General features: G+C 55.6%; 3 protein-coding genes across 7 annotated transcripts; 1 reads left to right on the top strand and 2 right to left on the bottom strand.

The window, feature by feature from the left end:
* Window positions 1-737: 737 nt before the first annotated feature.
* SNUPN (snurportin 1) lies at window positions 738-8,164 on the bottom strand. Of its 4 annotated transcripts, XM_078618771.1 has the most exons (10): window positions 7,872-8,164; window positions 7,314-7,451; window positions 6,155-6,318; window positions 5,302-5,497; window positions 4,826-4,930; window positions 4,280-4,367; window positions 3,957-4,054; window positions 3,739-3,816; window positions 3,234-3,317; window positions 738-2,323 (listed from the first exon to the last, which is right to left on the bottom strand). In XM_078618771.1, the coding sequence occupies exons 3-10, from the start codon at window positions 6,313-6,315 to the stop codon at window positions 2,012-2,014; spliced, it is 1,122 nt and encodes a 373-aa protein (XP_078474897.1). In that variant the 5' UTR covers window positions 6,316-6,318; window positions 7,314-7,451; window positions 7,872-8,164; the 3' UTR covers window positions 738-2,011. The 4 variants fall into 4 exon arrangements, with proteins under 4 accessions (XP_078474897.1, XP_078474894.1, XP_078474895.1 ...); XM_078618768.1 differs by lacking the exon at window positions 7,314-7,451 and having other exon boundaries at window positions 7,799-8,164; XM_078618769.1 differs by lacking the exon at window positions 7,314-7,451 and having other exon boundaries at window positions 7,872-8,163.
* Window positions 8,165-8,217: 53 nt separating this feature from the next.
* On the top strand, window positions 8,218-19,159 carry EDC3 (enhancer of mRNA decapping 3). 2 transcript variants are annotated; one of them, XM_078618766.1, is made up of 9 exons: window positions 8,218-8,491; window positions 8,997-9,168; window positions 10,886-11,029; window positions 11,935-12,071; window positions 12,689-12,888; window positions 13,517-13,709; window positions 14,535-14,688; window positions 15,403-15,617; window positions 15,732-19,159. In XM_078618766.1, exons 2-9 carry the CDS (start codon window positions 9,005-9,007, stop codon window positions 16,127-16,129), a joined length of 1,605 nt encoding a protein of 534 aa, XP_078474892.1. In that variant the 5' UTR covers window positions 8,218-8,491; window positions 8,997-9,004; the 3' UTR covers window positions 16,130-19,159. The 2 variants fall into 2 exon arrangements, with proteins under 2 accessions (XP_078474892.1, XP_078474893.1); XM_078618767.1 differs by having other exon boundaries at window positions 8,218-8,377.
* Window positions 19,160-19,401: 242 nt separating this feature from the next.
* LOC144736166 (uncharacterized) lies at window positions 19,402-22,923 on the bottom strand. The gene has a single exon (XM_078618752.1). It carries the CDS (start codon window positions 22,921-22,923, stop codon window positions 21,208-21,210), a length of 1,716 nt encoding a protein of 571 aa, XP_078474878.1. The 3' UTR covers window positions 19,402-21,207.
* Window positions 22,924-24,021: the final 1,098 nt, after the last annotated feature.

The following is a 24,021-nucleotide window of genomic DNA, read 5'->3' on the forward strand; positions in this document are numbered from 1 at the left end:
CCGATGACTCCTTCGTCGCTGACCCCGTGTCCAAACTCCAGAAGAAGAGACCTCCCTACTGCCCCTGCGTTTTCTTTTAGACTATTCACATCAAAGGCTAGGCGCCCCCGTCCCGACCGCCTTGGTCTCTCGACCAATCCTGAGCCTAGGATTTCCCGCTCTTTTGCGATCCCGCCGGCCTTTGAACTTTCGACCAATCAGTCGTCCCGGGTCCTGATCCCAGCTATCTGCCTTGCTGACCCGTGTTTGTGTTGGTATGCGTTTCTAACTGCGGGGCTCTCTGAGCTCGCCGTGGTCGTGCGATCTCAAATCCGCCCACGGCGCCGCAGTGTTACCTGGCCTGGGAAGGGTCCTGTCCAATTCCCTGGCCCTGAGAAACCGTGGGGTAACCCCCCTAGGGGGCCCTCGGGTGAAAACTCAGGGTAGGTGACCCGACCACGAGGCCCTACGTGGGTGCGGGTGCGTGTTTATGTGGGGGGGGTGATGGGGGGCAGTGCGGCGGTGGAAGCCGGGCGGCTCCCTGGCTCGGCCGAGCGGCCCCGTCGCTGTGGCACCACACAAGTCCAGAGTGCATCTGACCATTCCGCCACTGTGGTGGCAACGTGAGACGTTTGTTTTGAGCACACACGTGACATCGAGTGACGGATGTCCACCACCGCCCGGCTCAGCTAATTTACGCTGTCTGTCTGTCACGTGTCTGTGTCACGCCGACCCAAAAAAATTTCTTCAAGCCAACGTTTATGTGATGGGGGGTAAAAATAAACCTTTATTATTATTATCATGTTATAACAGTTAAAATACGATGCCAAGAGCTGTGCGATTATTTTGTCCCACGCAGAGATGTTACGCAAAAACAACAGTTCGTCTCCAAGTGTCGTGGCTACAAAACATTCAGTTGCGCGCAAACGAGTTCCAGATGACAGTCGAGTCCATATTCTACCGTGACCAGCAAACCGTTTGTGCAACTGCTGCCCGCAACCGGTTGCAGAAGGTTCTGTTGCGCGACTGCTGGCTCCCGCGCTTGGACGCAGTGTTTAGAATCGGAAGGCCGTTGAGAAAACGCATGAGGGTAAAAGCGTTGCCATTGTTGAATCCTCACGAGAGAGGGCCACATGATGGTGAATCAAAGACTCTCTCCGCCTGTGTGCGACCACGGCTACGAACACCAAACCGTGGACCACGTAACGTCGTCGTCATCGTCACACTGCTCCAAATACACAAAGGAAGGGTGGGTGAGTGAGTGGGTGGTTGAGTGGGTGAGCGAGTGGTTGGGTGGGTGGGTCAATGAGTGGATGGGTGGGTTGGTGTGTGAATGGGTGGGCGAATAAGTGGTTGGGTGGGTGAATAAGTGAGCGAGTCAATGAGTGCGTGGGTTGGTGGGTGAATGGGTGGGTGATTGAGTGGGTGGGTAATGGGGTGGGTGAATGAGTGGGTAGGTGAGTGGATGAATGAGGTGAGTTTGGTGCGTGAATGGATGGGTGAGTGGGTGAGCAAGCAAGTGGGTGTATCTGCAATCCACCAACGCTCACGAGACAGCAATTGAATGGCTAAATCACCGACAACTGAAATCTTTTACAATCGTTGCTCTTCAAATGGCAGTACGAGACCATCAGCGAGAGCACGAGAACACTGCCCATTCCATCGACAGGGACGAAAAACAATTGAAAACGAATTTCTTTACAACAGTTTTTTGTGTTTAGTTTGTTGCCCTTCCCCCTGCACCTCCCGATTAGCATAGTTGGCTACGTGCGGTGGTGCAAAAGAAGTTCAACATAGATACATTGAAAACGCATTTGTTTTGAACTGCTTTTTGTGTTTAGCTTGTTGTCTTTCCCCTCGCACCTCCGAATGGCACGGTTGGCTACGTACGGTGGTGCGAACGAAGTCCAACACGTACGTACGCGCGTACAAGCGTCGCGGACCTCGGGTTCCCGCACGGAGGCGGTGAAACTTGGGGAACGTCGCACCCGACACGACGCGACATCGCGTGGAACGACGCCGGCGACGCGAGTCAGCCGATGTCAACGTCCGACGGCGGTGGCGGCGGGCGGATGGTGGACAGGTGCTCCAGCTCGTAGTGTTCGCTCGGCTCGGACTGCCCCTCCGCCTGGCCCGCATCACGGGCTGCAGCCTTCTTCAGCTGCTTCTGCTCGATGATGTCCTGCAGCTGCCGGTGGGCGTGGGGCGGACGTGCCGTGGGGCCGGCGTCGGGCACAGCCAGGCCCAGCACGTCCTGCACCATGTAGGCCTTGAGCCAGCCGACGAGCGGCGTGCTGCCTGGGCAGTAGTGCGTGCGCTTGTGATAGAACAGCAATCCATCCACCTGCACAGCGGTATCGTTATTAGCGTTGTTGTTACGTATTATCCTGTATTATTATTATTATGCAATATGGGCAGTCAACGACTTACAAACGGGTTCCGTTCCCGAGAGGCGTTCGCGAGTGGAACGGATCGTAAGTCGGAAGACAATCACGGACTGTATTTAAATCAGCGCGCAGCGATCAGTGCTCTGAAATGTGTTATGGGGTTCACCAGAGGGAAGCGTCATTAAACTCACAAATAACAAGAGATGGTTATTTGTATGTAGCACTGTAAATTGTTCTACGGTTCGGTTCGCAAGTGTGATGGTTACAAAATTAATATCTTATGGAAGCTGGTTCGTAAGTCAGTTTAACACGTAGGCTTTCGTGATTAATATTATTCATAATAAAGGTTTTGGGGTTAGATCGCGTAAGTATAAATGTGTCGTAACCCTCCACCACCTGACACAGCCAGTAAGGTTTGTCACATCAACAAAACGTGCCAAATACACCATTGGAACCTCCTTTGCCAGTAGCAAAATATGATCATTGTTTTTTAACCCTTTTATCTGGCAGCAAAACTGACACCTTTTTTTACAAGGAGTCATGTTTGCATTGATCACAATACCTGCGGTCAGAATGCAAACAAAAAACACAACTCTGATAATGTATGCACTGTCCTTGAAATGTATTGCTCCACACCATGTGAGACGAGGCTCTAAGAAAAGCTGTCTCGGGTGTGGACCAATCAATTGGGGAGGCTCAGGAACGGTTCAAACATTCACCACGAGCGGGAGTCGAACTCAGGTGGGCGGGTTTATAGTGCGCGCGGCGCGCCAAACGCTCCTCCGCCTGCTGGCCATCACACCCAGCAGCGGAGTGGTCGCGTGTAACAACGTGACGCCGCGTGTGGGAGTGGGGCAGAGCCGCTACCTCGTAGGGGAACTCGGAGGAGGCCAGTGCTGTCGTCAGGACGTCCGGAGAGCAGGCGAATGACTGCAGACCCACGAAGCGGAACTGAAATGCAACAGCAGCAACAACGATAACAAGTAAAAATCTGATCTATTTTTACTTTAGCAGGTAAAGCCCACTGAGCTATTAGCTCTTGTTCAGAAGCGACCTGTCACAAATGAGAGCTCAACCAAGTGGCGCATCATCATCACGTGGAAATTCATAGCAGCCAAATACTCTAAAACGCAAATCGATTCTAAATGTGGAGGGGAAAAAACGGGAGACCCGGAGAAAAATCCACGCGACCATGGGGAGAGAGAACATGCAAACTCCAAATACACAACAGCAGGCGTCACCGGGGTCAGGATCGAACCCACGACCTCCTGCATACCAGGCGAGGGAGGTAACATCCTGCCACCGCAGCGCTCCGACAACAACACGACGAACGCGACAGCGGCAGAAGACGCAACGCCGCCGCGGCCGTTACCGGGTTGCGCTGGGACGTCTCCGTCACCGCGCCCTCGTCCCGCAGCTTGGACTGGAGCCAGAAAAAGCGGAACTCCGTCTGCAACCACAAATAAATTCGTTCATTAATTTACGTTTTCAAGCCGAAATCCGCAGATGACCCCCGTGGCATAGGCCTGGTGCCAAGTCGCCCCCCGCCACCCCCCCAACCCCCCACCACGGACTTGGCACAAGTGTCACCTCGCAGTCGTAGACAGGATGTGCGCGCCAGCACATGACGTCCAGGATGTAGTAGGTGCGGTCGACCTCGCTGAATACGCAGTCGAGGATGCTGTACTCTGCTCAGCAGCACACATGGGGGCATACGGCGCAACGACGCCCATCAGACGACCGCGAGGCCTCGCCTAACGCGCGCTGTTCACACAGCACACCTCCCATGAGCACGGTTGGCCTACGTACTGTGCAAAAGATGAACATGCATAGCGGTTTCTCTACAACGCGGTTCTTCCTTTATACCGTTATAACGTGGAGCGTGCACACTAGTGCAGGTGAGAGGCTCTCACCTTTGTGTTGTCCGTGGCGACCGCCGGGAAGCAGCGACGAAAACCGATTCACGCAGTAGCCGCTCTTGGTGTACACCGCCGTGCTCCCCTGCGCAAAACAACAACAACACAGCAGCAGTCCCACCACCGCCAGTCGGGCTCCTTTCGGCATCTCCCACGCGTCCTCCGCACGCACGACGAGTCCTCGCTCAACATACCTCCGATTGACATGGTTGGCTACATACGTTGCTAAGTCCAACAAACGTACGTATCGCGCCACCCAATGATTTTTTTATTTAGTTTCGAGTGTAATTATCAATTTGTCCGTTACAGCAAAAATACTTTGACTACATGGCCACCACCACTACTACCCATTAATACACTGACAGCACCACCACCTACTACACCGACACCACCATTGCCGCAACACTGCCGGTGTTCACACTACAACGCATTTTCGTCATGACACGGACCTTCCATTCAGGAACACTTTTCGCGCAACGTGCCCGACACGAGAAAGAGCTACACGTGGTCACACCAGCAGCTGCTAGTCCGGCGCCAGCTTACCCGTGACGCGACGACGAGACAGCGCTTGCCCACGGGGCACACGAGCATGAGCCACTCCTCACACAGGTCCGCCGGCACCTCCACCAACCACTCCGACAACATCAGCTGCACACAAGCACCAAGGACAAAGGTCAACACGTGTAGCCTTCCAATGGACCCTTGGGGCAAGTGATGCTAGCGAGCAGCACCTACGAAGGCCGGCACGGCACCGCACGAGGGGGTGGTGTTGTCAGGCTGAGTCGACCTAGGGGAGGCCAGGACTGGCTCGGATAATCATCACTGGTGTTGGCCTTGAGCGGGATTCGAACTCGGGTCGCCACTCCCCAAACACAAAGATCCCCTGTATAGACTGAACAGACTGTTGGGACAAGTACTGTTAGTGAGCACCTATGCAGGTCGGCATGGCACAGCAGCAGCGGCGCCGTCACCGAATAATCTGAGTTGAGTGCGGCCTCCGAGGCAGGCAAGGGCCTCACCTGGTTGGCGTAGGACCGCGGCAGCTTCTTGTGCTTCATGTCCACCTCCATGTCGTCTTCACTCCCCTCTTCTGCATCCTCCTCGTTCGGTGCTTTCCGCGCGTTCTTACCCCTAGCCGTCGGCGCCGCGTCCCCCACGCCCGCCCAGTCCTCCATGGCCAGGCGCCGAGCATGGTTGACATAGTCCAACCTCTTCCTGCAACGACAAGCGACGTCGCCTCGAGGTTGACGATGCATGCCCGAAGACCCAAGTTTTTTCTTATGAGCCTGCATGATCAAAATAATTATGATCATGCATAATTATTATGATCAAGCGACACCGGTTGACGGTTTTTCGGCTAACGTTTCGTCTCCCATATGACCCCATGGTTTCGACTAACGTAGATATTTAGATTCACGGTATGTTTACGTAATGCACTCGGGTACCAATTTCGGCCAATCCCAGTGTTTGTAAGTGGGCTGAGCATGCCCACCGCCAATCAGCGATGCACCATTTATGAGCGTCGAGACCTCGACTGGCTTGGCTTATATTATGTTTTCTGTTTTGGCAGTGGAAACAGCTCTCTTGCAGACTCAGTGATTTTTACCTATTTTTCAACTTATAAGTGAATTCGATTAACAATTATTTAGGTTAACAGTAGTTTCCGTGGAACGGATTAAAAACGTAAACCAAGCGACGACGACGACTGTATATACAGCGTTGCTTAAATGCCTCGGGGAGTCGAAGCGCCTTACGTCTCGTATCAGACATTCGAAGGGCACCCCCCTGTGCACCTAGCCTGGCACAGGAGCTGCGGTGACGTGGCGAACGGTGGCGGATGTTGTTGTTGTTGTTTACACACTGCTCATTTACGATTTCTGCAGCTCCAGAAGCTTTTGTCGGCGCTCGCTCTGACTCTGGCTGCTGCTGCAGCGCTGCTTGTACTGAGCCAGGCGCGGGTGCGGAGCGGCCGTGCTGTTGGGAGACGACGTCACGGCCATCGAGCCGGCCAGCGCGTCCACCAGCTCCTCCATGGCCTGCGAGACGCACGGCACCAGCGGGATCGCCACATGCACACAGAGCGCAACAGCACGCACGCGGAGCGCAACAGCACGCACGCGGAGCGCAACAGCACGCACGCGGAGCGCAACAGCACGCACGCGGAGCGCAACAGCACGCACGCGGAGCGCAACAGCACGCACGCGGAGCGCAACAGCACGCACGCGGAGCGCAACAGCACGCACGCGGAGCGCAACAGCACGCACGCGGAGCGCAACAGCACGCACGCGGAGCGCAACAGCACGCACGCGGAGCGCAACAGCACGCACGCGGAGCGCAACAGCACGCACGCGGAGCGCAACAGCATGCACGCGGCACACCACCGTCATCACAAACGGAGCCGCCGCCACCACCGTCATCATCTTAACCACCATTACCACCACCATCATCTGCACCACCACTGTCATCTGTACCACCACCATCATCTGCACCACCACCACCGTCATCTGCACTACCATCACCACCATCATCTGCACCGCCGCTATCACATGCACCACCACCACCACCGTCATCTGCACCTGCGCCACCACCATCACCTGCACCACCATCACCAGTCATCTGCGCCACCACCATCATCAGCTCTGCCGCCATCACATGCACTACCACCACCGTCATCTTCACCATCACCACCGTCGTCTGCACCTGCACCACTACCACCGTTATCTGCACCACCACCACCACCACCATCTTCTGCACCACCACCACCATCTTCTGCACCACCACCGTCACCACCACCAGCATGATATTCACCACCACCATCATCCACACCACGACCATCATCATCTACACCATCCCCACCACCACCATCTATCCACCAAAGACAAAGATCACTCTTATCGGCTTAAGACCCCAAACATCCAGCAGCGGGCATCGTCAGGGTCGGGGTTGACCCCACGACCTCGTGCTGCCCAAGCTGGGAGCTGTGGGCGGCGTTCGTCCCTGGAGCCCACGCGGGCTGGGAGATGTTAACTACCTCGCCTGGTGTGCAGGAGATCGTGGGTTCGATCCTGACGATGCCTGCTGACGATGCCTCCTGCTGCTGCTGTGTGTTTGGAGTTCTGCGTCTGTCTCTCTCAGAGTGGATTTTTCTCCAGGATCCTCCAGTTTTTACCTCGACATTTAGATACAAACGCGTTTAGAGTATTTGATTTCTATACATTTCAACATAAGCTACTTCGTTTCGCGGTCATTTGTGGCCAGGTCACAAGTTCAGTGGTGCCTCACCTGATAACATCATAATATACAGTACAGTACGTACAGTACAATAGTTTAACACGCATTTAGAGTATTTGGTCGCTTTAAATTTAAACATAAGCCACTTCGCGGAGCTATCGTTGTGACTGCCAGGTCGCTTATGGAACAAAAATTAACACAGCTCAGTACGCCTCACACCTGCTAAAATAAAACTGTTTAGATTTAAACATTTGTATTTTAATGTTGCAAAAACGCGATACGCACCGCTCAGCCTTCAACAACAACAGCGGCGGCAAGAGGCGTGAGGGGACGGAACGCGGCTCCGAGCCCAACTCACTCAGGACGTCTGCGCAACAGCAAACTAAAGAGCTTCACAGCTCTTCGGATTCCTCGGGGACGACTCCGCACTCTGATTCACTTCCACGCGCGCGCGTTCCTCTCAGAGTTCAACGCCGCCTGGACCATCGCCGGGGTGAGGCGGCTGATGCCGGAAGGCGGCCATCTTACCTAGGGGTAGTGGGGGGGAGGCAAGGCCCCTCGTGTGCTGCGTTACGTCATCGTGACGCGACGACGTAGAGGGGAAAAAAGGGCGGGAAATCGCGAGGCCGCCCGAACCTCATCCGGGACTACCCTCTCCCAATATGGCCGCCGGTCGCGGGCGTGACGATATGACCTGTGATGACGTCACACCATCACCCCTCCCCCCACCACCGTCCTCCCTCTCCCCACGACGCATCCAACCCTCGGGGTCGATCCCCGTCCGAGGCGAAGGCTCGCGGCGACCTGCAGACGGCTGAGGCGTGAACTCGGACTACGACGACGACGTGCTGAGAGGACGAGGAGGTGCTGAGACGTGGTGGTGGAGTCGGGGTGACAGGAGGAGGAGGGACGAGGAGGAGGGGCGACGTGGTGGTCGAGTCGGGGTGCGACGAGGAGGAGGAGGAACGAGGCGTAGTTGTGAGTCGGCGTGAGGTGGTGGGGTGAGGGTGAGGAGGGGCGAGGTGGTGAGGGTGAGCGAGGTGGTGAGGGTGAGGAGGGGCGAGGTGGAGGGGTGAGGAGGGGCGAGGTGGTGGGGTGAGGGTGAGGAGGGGTGGGGTGGGGGTGAGGAAGGGTGGGGGTGAGGTGGAGGGGTGAGGGTGAGAAGGTGGTGGGGTGAGGGTGAGAAGGTGGTGGGGTGAGGGTGAGTCGGCTCGAGGTGGTGGGGTGAGGGTGAGGAGTGGCGAGGTGGTGGGGTGATGGTGAGCGAGGTGGGGTGAGGAGGGGCGAGGTGGTGAGGGTGAGGAGGGAGCGAGGTGGAGGGGTGAGGGTGAGGAGGGGCGAGGTGGTGGGTTGAGGGTGAGCGAGGTGGTGGTGGTGACGATATCGCCCTGTGGCCCAGGCGTTGTGGCTGGTTGTTGGTGATGCTCTCGTCATTGCTTGTGGTGGTGATGCTCCGGTTTGTCGCCGCTGCTTGCTGGTGCAGGTGGGAGGATGGAGGATCGCTGGGGAGGCTGCGTGGTCTCGCTGAACTGCGGCCCCGTGCTGGGCGTCTACCAGGGCCGCGTGAGCCGCGTGGACCAGCAATGCCAGAGCATCTCGCTGGTGCAGCCGTTCCGCAACGGCGCGCGCTGCACCGTGCCAGAGCTCACGCTCAGGTGCTGCTCGCACGCACGCGCACACAAGCCTCCGTACCCCATTGGGAGACCGGGGAGCGAGAGAACAGACCTAGCACCAGAGAACAGATCTGGGAGCCAGAGAACAGATCTGGGAGCCAGGGAACAGATCTGGGATCCAGAGAACAGATCCGGGATCCAGAGAACAGATATGGGAGCCAGAGAACAGATCTGGAGCCAGAGAACAGATCTGGAGCCAGAGAACAGATCTGGGAGCCAGAGAACAGATCTGGGAGCCAGAGAACAGATCTGGGAGCCAGAGAACAGATCTGGAGCCAGAGAACAGATCTCGGAGCCAGAGAACAGATCTGGGAGTTAGAGAACAGATCTGGTAGACAGCGAACAGATCTGGGAGCCAGAGAACAGATCTGGGAGCCAGAGAACAGATCTGGGAGCAAGGCAACAGATCTGGCAGCCAGAGAACAGATTTGAGAGCCAGAGAACAGATCTGGGAGCCAGAGAACAGATTTGGGAGCCAGAGAACAGATTTGAGAACCAGAGAACAGATCTGGGAGCCAGAGAACAGATTTGGGAGCCAGAGTACAGATCTGGGAGCCAGAGAACAGATTTGGGAGCCAGAGAACAGATTTGGGAGCCAGAGAACAGATTTGAGAGCCAGAGAACAGATCTGGGAGCCAGAGAACAGATTTGGGAGCCAGAGAACAGATTTTAGAATCAGAATATTTATTTAGACTGTCGGAGGAATCCAATTAGCTATGATGCTCTTTTACTGGTAGGAACGAAGTGAACCAGCCTACAATAGATTATATCGTCCGTCCGTCCGATGTCCGATTCGGTGTAGCAACATCGCCCCCTACTGCAAACACTTGGCAGGACCCTACAAAAACCTTTAGACTCAGTGAGGCTTTCCTGGCTAAACAAGTGTAACATTCCCTTATAATTCCCTGAGATAGTTTTTTTTCCCTGAGATAGTTTTTTAATTCCCTGAGATAGTTTTTAATTAAAAAAATTAAATTAAAAATTAACTCATTCCCTGAGATAATTTTTAATTTAAATGTTTTAATTAAAAACTAACTCACAGCGGCCTAAAGCCTACAGCTAGGCCTAAAGCCTAGACCTAGGCCTCAAACTCTCCCTTCGTATCGTCCGATAAGGTGTAGCAACATCTCCCCCTACTGCAAACACTTGGCAGGACCCTACAAAATCCTTAACACTCTCTGAGGCTTTCCTGGCTAAACAAGTGTAGTAATACATTCTGTTTATATTCTTTGGTTATTCGTTCCTACCAGCCCACCCCGCAGGGACCTGTTACACAGATGTCCAGTCCGGGCGGGTCAGCAAGTTACAACAACAAACAATACACACACACAGCGATAGGAGGGCAACATAGAAAGAAAGGGATGCAAGGCACTGAATATATATCAGATCAAGCCTCCCACGTGACTTCTGTGTGGACCGCCCCCTCCTACTCCGAATCCCTCCCCTCTACCCGCCACCCCCTGTGAAAACACATGCTGCTGCTCCTTCTACGTGCAGCTCACTTCTACTCCCTCCTTCCTTCTCTCTCTTCCCTCTCATCATCGTCATCATCACCACCGCCCTTTCATTCCTGCGCATCTACATCATACCCTTGACTCAACAACAACAACGAAAATGTCATCGCAGGATAAGCGCCACACAACTGGGGCCCCGTGTCTGTACTGAAGGGCTCGCGTGTCTTCTTTTTCTACCCCCGCAGTGCGACGGATATCAAGGAGCTGAAGATCTTGGAGCTGCCGCCTGATCCTGCGATCTTCCAGCACACGCAGATGCCGCTTCACAACGGAACAGCACCTGTGGCGATGACCAACGGTGCCCAGTCGGCCTCTCACCCTATTGCCAGGTACCACGCGTTAACCACAAAAATACGACAAGGACCACCCCCCCCACAGTGGAGCGTTAACAGACTGTTAGGACAAATGCCGTTAGCGAACACCTACGAAGGCCGGCAAAGCACACGAGCTCGTGGGTGGCCAGCACCGCGTCCGGCCGCCTTTGTTTCCCCACAGTGGCGATGTTTGCACATCGCATCAGGTACCAATTTTGAGGCCGAGTCGACCTAGGGGAGGCCTAGGACCGGTTCAGATAATTGTCACGTTGGCTGCGAGCGGGAATCGAACTCGGGTCGCCGGGTTCATAGCGCAGCCCGCTGACCGCTGCGCTACCGCTCCCCTAAATTCGCATTAACCACAAAACCACACAAAGACACACATGCCCAGCACATGCTGTTATGACATTGTTCTTGTAACCAGACCACCTGTTTGAATGAAACCAAGCCCAAATATTGCAGCTCGGCGATTAATATTTACTGAGATGCAGCCTCTTTTTTTTAAGCTGCAGAGTTAAGGGGGGAGGGAAGTGGGTGAACATGTTGGTGTGTCCCAACTTTTTAGCATTTGTTGCACGTTGCAGAGGTTCGAGGCCGTCATAGTTAATGTATTGAATGTAAAAATATCATCCATAAGAGGTTTTTTGGGTTAGATCGCGTAAATATATGTGTCATTAAAACCAACCACCACCCGACACAGCCATTTGCTTCTTTTGAGGATCTGAGAGTGGTATTTAGAATGACAAAAGTTTCCATTCCTCCTTGTGCTGAGCATACATTAAGGAGCCGCACCTCCGATTAGCACGGTTGGCTACGTACGGTGCGAACGAAGTTCAATACGCACATGAATTAGCTCATGGCTTTACCTCTCACTCTCTCTGACCGGGCCGTCTGGCTGTCCCCGCGATGCCGTGACGCAGGCGAGGGGAGCGGGAGGCCGAGGCCGTCGATTCCTCATCGCAGCAGCAACAGCAGCAGCAGCCGCCATCCTCGCGCGCCCACACAGATGTGCCAGGCTCCACACCCTCCAAGGGGTTCCGCCGCCGACACAACTCCTGTGAGAGCCTTCGCTCACTCGCTCTGCACTGCACACAGTCGGCGTGAATGCGGGAGACGCCACGGTGGCTAGGAGATGTTGACTCCCTCGCCTGGTTTACAGGAGGTCGTGGGTTCGAGCCCGACCCTGACGCCTGCTGCTGTGTATTTGGAGTTTGCGTGTCCTCCCCGTGGTCGTGTGGATCTTTCTCCGGGTTTTCCCTCCACATTTAGATTCAACATGTGTTTATAAAGTATTTGACTACAAAAAGTTTCCACATGCTGATAAGCCACTTCGTGGAGCTATCATTTGTGGCCAGGTCGCTTCTGACAGAGAGAGACGTAACTGAGAGGTAAAATAAAAAATAGTTTAGCGTAATGGTCAGCAGCACACTGGACATGCAACACAGGGCTCGCGGCACGCCATTTAAAACACTTGAGCTAAATTCGTGCGAAGACCAGAGGGGGGGGGAGTGGTTTCATGCAGTCTGAGAATATTTCACACCCATTATTATTTGGGTTAGTTGGCTTATTAGTTATTCACAGTTTTTATGACCGCAAGCGACGGCCGTCGCACACCGACGGCTCGGCGTGGAGTCGTGACCGGGAACGCGAGGGGTGACGGTCCGCGTGCGGCAGGGTCGTCGAGCAACCGGCAGGCGCTGATGGGCACGACCCCAAAGCGTAACGCCGGCGGCCGCGGCGGTGCCGCCGCCGGCGGCGGCCGGCGCTCTGGGCGCGACGAGGACTGCTTCGCCGACGACCTCGACGACCTCCTGGACACGGAGTTCGACTTCGAGAAGAACCTCGCGCTGTTCGACAAGGCCGCCGTCTTCCAGGTGCCGGAGCCGCGCGCCGGCGCCGCACCAGCGTGCCGAGCCGCCGAGCTAAGCGGCGGTTTGAGCCTGGGCAGCGCGTGGAGGGGCGGCACCGCGGGTGGTATGAATTTGGGTCGTTTTGAAAGGCTTCGTCGCTACGCGCCTCCGACTGCCTTGGTTGGCTACGTACGGTGCTAAAGAAGTTCAGTATACGTACGTACGTGTGCAGCGAGCAGCAGAGGTCCAGTGCAGTCGCCTGCTCCTCTCCGTGATGTATAAATTGTGCGTCTCGTACTGCGAGTCGGTGTTTTACACTCGCGTTCGTCTATGAAGAGCGGTGGTGCAGCGGTTAGCGCGCTGCATTACGTATGTATGTTGAACTTATTTTGCACCGTACGTAGCTAACCGTGCTGCCCACACCACCCACTCGTGCGCCGTGCCGGCCTTCACAGGTCCTACTGGACGTCGGTGAAAAATAATTTTGTAGCTCCTCGGATTCCCCCAATATAAATTAATATTCTGATTCTGCAACTCGCGAACGGCACTTGCCCCAACGGCGCGCTAAGAGGCTATACGGTGACGCCCCAGTTCGCTTCCCGCTCACGGCCAACGCCGGTGACGATTATCTGAAGCGGTCCTCTGCCTGCAGGAAATCGAGATGCACCACGGCGGAGGGGCAGCGCAGGCCAACGGGGCGGCGGCGGCGGTGCGCGCTCGCGGCACTCCGCCCGCCGACACGCAGAAGTACCGGCACGACGAGAACGTCCTAGCGGCGGCCGCTGCTCCCGGCGAGTTCCACAGGATCGACGTACCCCAGCCGGGGCCCAAGCTGTACTGCACAGGTACGCACACGCACACGCGCGCTAAGACACACGCAGGTACACTCCCCCCACCACGTATGGCCTTGACAGGATGGACATCCCACAGCCTGCGGCCACATGGTGTGGCGACGACGACGACGTAAACACAAACACCACCACCACGATGAACACCACAGATAAAGATGCCCCCCTCCCGTATAGCCTTGACAGGCTGTTGGAGCAAGTGCTGTTAGTGAGTAGCAGCGCCTATGAAGACCGACATTGGCACATGAGAGGTTGGTGGGTGGACAGCACCACGCCCGGCCACCTTTGTCTCCCCGGTGGCGATGTTTACACACAGCACCAGGTACTCATTTTGAGGCCGAGTCTACCTAGGGGAGGCCCAGGACCGGTTCAGATAATCATCACTGGTGTTGGACATGAGCGGGAATCGATCTCAGCTTGCCGGGTTTGTAGCACAGCGCAGTGACTGTTACACTACCGCTCCCCACACACTCACGCATGGCACACGTGGACACTCGCACACACCAATACCTGGTCCAGTGTGTAAACATCGCCACTGGGGAGACAAAGGCGGCCGGTTGTGGTGTTGGCCACCCACCACCTCGTGTGCTGTGCCGGCCTTCATAGGTGCTCACTAACAGCACTTGCCCCTACAGTCTGTTAAGGCTACACGGGGGATCTTTGTCTTTGTGTGTGTGTGTCAGCTGGCCACCCACCGCCTCGTGTGCCGTGCCGGCCTTCGTAAGTGTCGCTCGCTAACAGCACTTGCTCAACAGTCTGTTCAGGCTATAGAGGGGATTTCTGTCTGTGTACCCGCGCGTGCGTGCGTGTGCTGGCGCTGAGACACGGGGATGGTGGTGCCCAGCGTGAGCCCAGCGCTGCACCGGCAGCTCCTGGGAGCGGCGGAGCGAGCGGGGCTCACGGCGGAGCGGCGCCGCGACGTGCTGGGGGTGTGCGCCACGCAGATGGCGCTGTCCCTGCTCGGGGGCTCCAACCGGTGCGCCTGGTCACACACTCACACGCTCACTCGATAACACGCTCACACACTAACACACTCACGCTCACTAACACGCTCACACGCTCACACACTAACACACTCGCGCTCACTAACATACTCTCACACTTGCTCGTTGTTTTACGCTATTGCTTATTCCGGTGACCCAGGTCACTTTTGCAAATGAGACTCATCCTCTGCTCTGGCTTTAACAAACTCAACTTTAATCTCAGAATCAGAATATTTATTTATACTGGAGGAATCCGTTGAGCTATGAAGCTCTTTGTCACCGATGTCCAGAATCTACAAATGCGCTGGAAAGTAAAATACAAAGGACCGGGTGGCACCTCGGCACGTGGCCTGTAATCTGGCGCCGTGGAAGCAGCGAGGTTTGGCGGATCGCACAAAACGTCGTGAAGTGCCGTGACCCTGGCTCGCCGCGAGAAGAGGGTACAGCGAAGTAAAAACGAATCTCAGACTATTTTTATTTGACCAGGTGAGGCCCTACTGAGCTATGTAGCTCTTTCAGAAGCGACCTGGCCACAAATGATAGCCCAATGAAGTGGCTAAGATCACCTATCAGTATGGGATAGAGTGTTGCACCCTCGCACGCGTGTGGGTGTGTGTGTCACACCCGCGTGGGTGCGTCTGTGTGTGTGCGCTCACACCCGCGTGGGTGCGTCTGTGTGTGTCTCCCGCCCACACACGCGTGCGCAGCATGGACCCCAAGAACTCGCATCAGCGGCCCACGGTGGTGGTGCTGTGCGGGCCGCACCGGCGCGGCGCGCAGGGCGCGTGCGTGGCGCGCCACCTCGCCAACCGCGACGTGCGCGTCGTCGCGCTCGTGCCGCGAGCGCCGCCGGGAGGCCTCGCCGAGGAGGTGCGACTGCTGGAGAGGACGACGACGGCCCGGTGCGTCGGCAGCGTCGCCGGTAAGGAGCGCCGGGCTCCCGCCGCCCCCCACGTCCCCCCGCCGCCCCCCCCGCCCCGAGGCAGGTGAAGCCGAGTCCGCGAGAGGGAATCTCCGTGTCGCCCCCTCCCCTCAGAGCTGCCCGGCGCCGCCGTGGACCTCGTCGTCGAGTGCCTGCTGGGCGACCCCGACGAGATCGCCGCCGCCGCTGGTCCGCTCGGCCGCCTCAAGCCGCCGCGGGAAGCGGCCGCCTGGGCCGCGGCCACCCTGGCCCCGCTGCTCGCCGTCGATCCGCCGCCCCCGGCTTGTCCCGCCGCCGCCTCGTCGCAGGACGCGCCCGGCGAGGCCGGCGGCGGCGTCGCGTTCGCGGCCAAGTGGTCGCTCGTGCCGGGCCTGCCGTCGAGCCTGGGCGAGGGCGCGGGCCGCGTGTACCTGTGCGACGTGGGCATCCCCGTGCGGGTGTTCGAGGAGGTGGGCATTGCCTATCACTCGCCCTTCGGCTGCAAGTTTGTCATTCCGCTGCACAGCACGTAAAAGCGATCGCGGTGCGACTGTGCGTGTGTGCGACTGTGCGAGTGTGAGCGCGTGTCTGTGTGTGTGCGCGTGATGGGGAGCAGTCGCACGGCGGTTCGCGCACCGAGCTACGGACCTTGGCACCCCAAATTCCGATTCCCGCTCACGACTGACGACAGCGTCAAATATTTTAACCGGTCCTGGCACCTCCCTTAGGTCAACTCGGCTTGAAATAGATACCTGGTGCGACGTGTAAACATCGCCACCGAGGAGACAAAGGTGGCTGGGCGTGGCGCTGGCCACCCACTTCCTCGTGTGCCGTGACGGCCTTCACACGCCCTCGCTTGCAGCACTTTCCCCAACATTCTGTTGAGCTTGTATGGGGGAGCTTTGTCTATGTGTGTGCAAGCCGTTGAGTGTGGTGGTCACGTGTTGCAGGTCTCGTGAGATCAGGCAGGGGTGAGGAATCTTACCGGATGCGGATTTAAGCCGATTACATACCTCCGATTAGCACGGTTGGGTACGTGCGGAATGTACGTACGTACATTCAGGGGGCAGCCACACGTTCACGCGCACACAACACCCACACAAAACACACAACACACACACAACACGCACACACCACACGCACACACCACACGCACACACCACACGCACACACCACACGCACACACCACACGCACACACCACACGCACACACCACACGCAACACACGCACACACCACACGCAACACACGCACACACAACGCACGCACACACACAACGCACACACACAACGCACACACACAACGCACACACACACCCACAACACACACACACTCCTCGGTCACTCCCATCACTGCAAGATGCCCTCAGTGACGGGAGCGACGTCACGGCGTTTCCAGGTCGTAGATAATATCCCGGCACGGGAGTTGGAATAACGATAGAACTTTCTCACTCATTTCACGTGTGACGATGATGGGGGGGAAGCGTGGGTTTACTCCCACCTCTTCCGAGACATCTGGCCGGCATGAAAGAGTAGGCCAAAGTCACCCTCGATGAGAGTTCGCTCGCGTGGGAGGCCCCTTCCGCAAGCCGCTGCAGGGCTGCACCTTTACCCTTCTTTACCTTGTACGCGATTACTAAAGCTCAACTAGAACTACATTTGTATTTTACCAGCTAAGGCCCACTTGAGCTGTACAGCGCTTTCTCAGAAGCGACTTGGCTATCACAAATGATAGCTCAACGAAGAGGCTTATGTGGAAATGCATAGCAGCCAAATGACTATGAAACGTGTGATGTCGATTCTAAATGTGGAGGGAAAAACTAGAGGTACACAGACAAAAATCAAATACGCGCGGCGTCTGGTGACCAAAGCACCCAGGATGCGCCAAATATCGCCAGTTCCCTGAAGCTCAGCAAGGGGGGGTTGGGCCCCGGGGTGGTGCCCCAGGGTGGTGCTTAGCTGCTCGAATTCCACGCACGGCAGGTCGTCATAGGCTGCTGCTGCTGCTGCTGGGCAACGTGGGTGAGGGCGGCGGGAGGCCATTGCAACACAAACCCATTGCTGCGCTGCTCCTGTACTATGCATCCACATCTGTACTCCCCACCCTCAACCCGCACGGCGATGGTCAAATGACTCCCCCTTTGACATGCACGGGTGTGGTTGGGGGAGGCCCTCATCCAGCAGCAGTAGGTTGACAAAGAGGGGTGGGGCTGTACATGTACATACGTTGTTGGTAATGGGGGTGCTCTGTCCGGGCATATTTCCTTGCACGCTGTGGGGTACGCGAGTGCGCACTTGTTGACGCACGTGTTGACGCACGCACATGTACGGTTATTGTTTAGGCCATCATTCCTGAGAATCCCCCATGTTGGGTACAGATTACCTATAATCGCTGGGTGGCATTTAACTCCATGGCATTAGCTCCTGGGTTCTCATCCAGGCAGCTGAACGTGATTAACCTGGGTCCTCCATTGTGGCGAGTTGATGGTGTCAGTTTAACACGCAGTAGTAGTAGTCGACTTTTGCGACCAATATCCAGGTCTTTTTTTTGGGATTAGATCGCGTAAATATAAATGTGTTGTTAAACCTGCCACCAGCCGACACAGCCAATGAGTAAGGATGGTCACGTAAACAGAACGTGCCAGTTCCTCGTTCAGCACACCGGTGTGTTGGAGATTAAACCCACAACATTGACAATTCGAATACGACGTTTCACTGGTAAGTACAACCAGCCCCACCACCGCACGTGTTGAGGGTTTAATCTCCAACACACAACCGGTTTGCTGATATCGTAACTTAATTGGCACGTTCTGTTTACGTGACAAACCTGACTAATTGGCTGTGTCGGGTGGTGGCGGGTTTAACGACACATTTATATTGACGCCGTCCAATCCAACAAAAACCTCTTGGATCGATGGTCCCAGCTCGGTCACCATTTACTGCACACACACAACAACAACATCGCATTCAATTTGGTTCTGCACTTAATTTGCTGCAAATTTAGCTCTGAGATTGCAAAAATCGGTTTGACTGTTACGTAACGAACAGCAGTAGAGGGGGCAAGTGCTGCCCTCCCTTGTGTGTGTGTAGAACAAATGTCACTTGAAGAATTCGGAAGTAGCTTTGTGATATCCACTTCTGTGGGCCCTTCTCTAGTACAGAGGGGTCGCACTGCTCTGTGAGAGTTACGAATCGTTGCTTAGTCTCGTGTCGCGACGCTGATAGCAACAATCGTGATCCAATTGGAGCAGCGACAACAGCATAAAAAATCCGGGACAAAAATTGTGGCATTTATTTGGACACCCGAGTATGCGCAGTGCCTGTTTGCCGTACCTACGAAGGGAGCCACAGTTTACATGTCAAACTTAAGTGTCGTGAATGTTCATACAGCAAACATTTTTCATTTTTATTCCCCACCCGCACCCAAATGGGTGAAGATCGGCGATGGTAATTGCCATAATGCCAAGCGAAGGATTTGTGATGTTTGGCTACGCTGAATTTTACTGTTGCCATTGTTGAGCACTGTCAGTTACAGCGAAAATAAAGATGTTTTCTTCATGCGTTTATCACATAATCTCGTCTTGTGTTTTGAGGTTTGACAGTATTGCAGATGTATGTATAGTATGTATGTTGGTGTTTCATTTGATGTCCATCCTCCCCCCGCACCTCTGTATGGTGCAAAAGAAGTTCAACATACGTACATGTTCAACTTCTTTCGCACCGTACATAGCCAACCGTGCTAATCAAACTAAACACACAAAAAGCAGTTCTAAACGCATGAGTGTTTCATCCAGATGAGAGGCTGGGGTAGCATGTTCTGCTCACGTAACCGTGTTTCGTTTATTGAAGGGTTTTACAAAAATTACGGGCGAAACATTTAGGCAGGCGAGCAAGAGCGCGAACAAACATGTTAAGGCCGTCGTGAACAAGAAGATGGTGCAGGTTAAATCCCTGGCCTTTCATCTCCACCCTGCAGCTGCTGGGCCACAACCCTGAACCACATCCACTGCACAAATCATGGTAGCAGTGGCGGCAGCGGCAGCAGCAGCTGATGTGGTTATACTCGATGATGATTGATTCACGAATGGGAAAATAGTAAACTCTCCGGGCAGTGTGCGGTGTCGTCTGTGGTCCCCACCCAGGACAGAACCACAGGACGAATCGATGCTCGAATCTCAGATATGGAGGCGGCGGCATCGTCACCACAGCAGCGATGACGATTCGCCACTCTGCTACTCCTGACGCGAACGTCTGGCACATCAACCACCTCCATGGAGAATCACGGCTCATCATCATCAAAAGCCACATGAGGAACAAGACAGACCCATCGCCTCACTCTCAGACCCATACTCACCCAAAGACCCAGACCTGTATAGAGACCCAGACTCGCATAGAAACCCTTATCACACAGATCGATATGAAGGAGGCATCACCACCACAGCGATCTTATCTTAAAGGAATCTATATAGCACCTTACCCAAGGCACTTTACACAATTAACGGTACATATGGATGTAATGGTGGAGATGAGGTAAATGAAATAGATGAAGTAAAGGGGCAAATCTGTGATGCGTGAATTCCGTGAAAGTGAAATTGGTGGCAGTAAATGATGACGAATGGAGTGAATGAATGATTTCATTTCAGTTTCATGTATTAGGTATAACCCTGCGAGCCATGCGGCTCTTGACTCGGGTGCAACCGCAACAAAACAAAAACATTAACAAGGAACATCTTAAAGTGACTACACGCAACAGAAAAATCCGGGAAAAAAACGGCAAAGTCTTCCAGAAAAAGCACCGCATTTCAACGCTGTGTGCAAAAATCCCAGTGGGATGCAAGTCAAACAATAAGCAGCACCCTTAAGACAATTTAGATTAAAGTTATCAGGCTAACTCTGTACTACAACAAACAAACATGGCCAAACCAAAACCTTTACAAAATCACCAAAATAAAGCTATAAAAACAATGTAACAGTGATCATAGGAACTGTGATTCGAATGTAACAATAAACGATATACATAACATGTACGACCAAACTTTGCAGCTGGCAGCATGAGTCACTCCATAACAGCAGGAGTATCAGTAGCAGTATCAACATTTTTCAATCCACCTTTAAAGATCAGCACACTATAATCAAAACTCAAGATAATACTTTGCAGCGGTCGTCCGGAACAATACATTTGATTTCAGGCCACTCTGAATAGCAGTGGCAGCTAGGGGTGTACAACTCCTCTAGAGCAGTTCTGAGTGAAGATCTCACAGTGATCCAAGCTGCAGTTTATTGGCGATAGCATTCCAGACCCTGGGGGCATCAATAGAAAAGGCCCTTGCTCCAGTATTTGTACGGCAATAAGGAATGTGAAGCTGGTAAATGAGCGAAGACCTTAGGTCACATTTGTTCTTTGAAACAATGATGAATGGGGAATGAGTGAAATCCATATAATGAGAATATTAAGAGGGAAAAATAACAGTGGCGGTTATGACGGGGAGATTAAGGGGGGGGGGGGGGTCGTAACACAAAAATAGTTTTAAGTTTTATCTGAGTTGGGTATCCACCCCTTACCATAACCAACATGTCGTGGTACTTTTACATCTAGAAAAAAAAAAAACTCGGTCTACTCGATGTCACTCCCGCCACCCTCTATCCACACCTCAACCTCAACCCGCTCGGGCTGCGTGTGGAGGTTGAAGTCGCCCGCATCTGTGTCCGCTCCCGAGGCAGAACCCTCTTCATCCGCGCGCTCTACCTTGACGCCGGGCCACGTCGCGAAGTCGTCGCCGGCTCCCAACTCGCGCTTCACCACGGCCACGGCGAAGGAGGGGCAGCGGCGCTCCGTCTGGGAGCCGGGCCCCTCCCCTGCTTCTCCCTTGACGGCCTCCGGAGTGAGGCCGTCGCGTTCTCCAGGCTCTCGCTTCACCGGAGCGAGGCCGTCGCGTTCTCCAGGCTCTCGCTTCACCGGCGCGAGGCCGTCGCGTTCTCCAGGCTCTCGCTTCACCGGCGCGAGGCCGTCGCGTTCTCCAGGCTCTCGCTTCACCGGCGCGGTGACGGCGGCGGGACTCGGCGCGCCGTTTCGCTCCGCCTCTCTCGCTTCACGGAGCTCTCCCAGCGGCCTGCCGCGAGTGACGAGCTCCCGGTCAGACGACCGCGCCGACTCCCCGTTGGCCGTCCACCCCGGGTGGACCACGGGGCGCCCGAACCCCTCCCCACGGCCACAACCATGGTCTCCCCTCGGAGCGGAAGTGACATCGTCCCCGCGGCTCTCCTGCGCCGCTGGCCACGTCTCGGGACCAGGGTTCCCTGCCGGTTCTCGCCCCGCGAGGGACAGGCTCGCCGCGGGTCCTCCTCTTCCGCGGTGGTCAAACCTCGCTATTTTCCCGCCGTGGGCCTTCTCGTGAGCGTTCCGGTTCCTCGAACGCTTGAAGCTCTTGCCGCACACGGCGCACTGGTAGGGTCTCGGGCCCGTGTGCGTCTCCTGGTGCCTCCGAAGGTCTTCCGGGCTCGCAAACACCTGGCCGCAGAAGGAACACCCGTGGACCTTCCGCCTCATGTGTATCCTACGGTGCTTCCTGAGATAGCCCGGCTGCGCGAACGCCTTGCCGCAGACGGCGCACTCGTAAGGCTTCCCGCCGGCGTGGATCCTGCGGTGCTTGCGCAGGCTCCCCACGTCGGCGAAGGCCCTCCCGCACGCGCCGCACGCGAACGGCCTGTCGCCCGCGTGCGCCCGCTCGTGGACGCGCAGGTGGCCCAGGTGCGCGAACGCCCTGCCGCACACGGCGCAGTCCAGCGACCTGCCGGCCGCGTGCGTCTCCGCGTGCCGCCGGAGGTGCCCCGGCCGGGCGAAGCGCCTGCCGCACACGCCGCAGGCAGGCGGGGCGTCGCGCGCGTGCGTGGCCCGGTGCTTGCGGAGGGTGGTCCGCTGCGCGAAGGCCTTGCCGCAGTCCTCGCAGGCGAAGGGCCGGTCTCCCGTGTGCGTCCGCCGGTGCCTGTGCAGGGTGGTGGACTGCGCGAACGCCTTGCCGCACTCCTCGCACCTGAAGGGCCTCTCGCCCGTGTGCGTCCGCCTGTGGATGGTCATGCTGCTCCGTTGGTCCGTGCCGTAGGGGCACCGGTCGCACTGGTACCGCTTGGCGCAGGACGGCGTCGAGTATCCCTCCTCCACCCCGTCCTCCACCCCGTCCTCCACCCCGTCCTCCACCCCGTCCTCCACCCCGTCCTCCACCCCGTCCTCCACCCCGTCCTCCACCTCCTCCTCCGCTTCCTGCTTCACCACCTCTTGCTTCACCACCGCCTCCTCCATCCCCTCCTCCTGCTTCACCACCTGCTTCACCATCTCCTGCTTCACCCCCTCCTCCACCCCCTCCTCCACCCCCTCCTCCACCCCCTCCTCCACCCCCTCCTCCACCCCCTCCTCCACCCCCTCCTCCACCCCCTCCTCCATCCCCTCCTCCACCCCCTCCTCCATCCCCTCCTCCACCCCCTCCTCCACCTCCTCCTTCACCATCTCCTCCTTCACCACCTCCTCCATGTGATTCTATGCAGCAGCGGCAGAGGTGGAAGTGGCTACCACAGAGAACAAAACATCCAGCGTGCATACGGCCTTCCGTTAGCGTATGGCTTGAACAGAAATTTGCTGTTAGCGAGTGGCACCTATAAAGGCCGGATTGGGGCGGCCAGCACCATGACCGGCTGTCTCCATGGAGCCAATGTTTACACAAGTAGCAAATCGACTTCGGGGGAGGCCCTGGAGAAGTTCAGATAATCGTCAAAAGCACTCGTCATGTATAATAGATAACGCATACCTACTGATACACATGCACACAAAATATGAACATTTCTCCAATTAGTCGTGTAACAATAAAAACATGAGCAGGAAAAATCTCTCCACATACAAAATAAAAGCATGATTATTTACGCATCAGCCACACAGCCACCTGGGAGTACGCAATTTCAGCAGCATTGATACTGTACAAGCAAAACTCTGGACCGATTTCGACATTCATTTTCTCGTCAGCAGAGTCTGGCTCGTTTGAATCAATTCTGGTGAACTACCCATCTTACAGGCGAGGCGCCTATCTTGACAATCGCAAATGAATGTTGTCAATTAGTCATTTAGGTTGTTTAGATAATTGGCACGACTAAACATAGGAATGGACACAACTCGATAACCCCGCGTGACCAGTGACGGTGTTCGCTGCGGCGTGCTCACCCACTGCACTCTGGCGGTCTGTGCGTGGGGGGGGGCACTCCGCTCTCGTTTCAACACCCACGTGGTTGACAATCGCCGCACCGATGCAGCAGATTGTCGCCGGGCCGAACCCTGTTTACGTTCTGTGCGTGTTGCCGTAGTTATTAGCCATGGAAAATGTATATGCGTGCGGTATTTGCATTAAGTTGTTGTGTGTAGTGTATAATGTAGTGTAACATTTGA

The sequence above is a fragment of the Lampetra planeri genome, chromosome 59 (assembly GCF_965212315.1).
Source record: "Lampetra planeri chromosome 59, kcLamPlan1.2.h2, whole genome shotgun sequence".
In the NCBI taxonomy this organism is placed as follows: domain Eukaryota; kingdom Metazoa; phylum Chordata; class Hyperoartia; order Petromyzontiformes; family Petromyzontidae; genus Lampetra; species Lampetra planeri.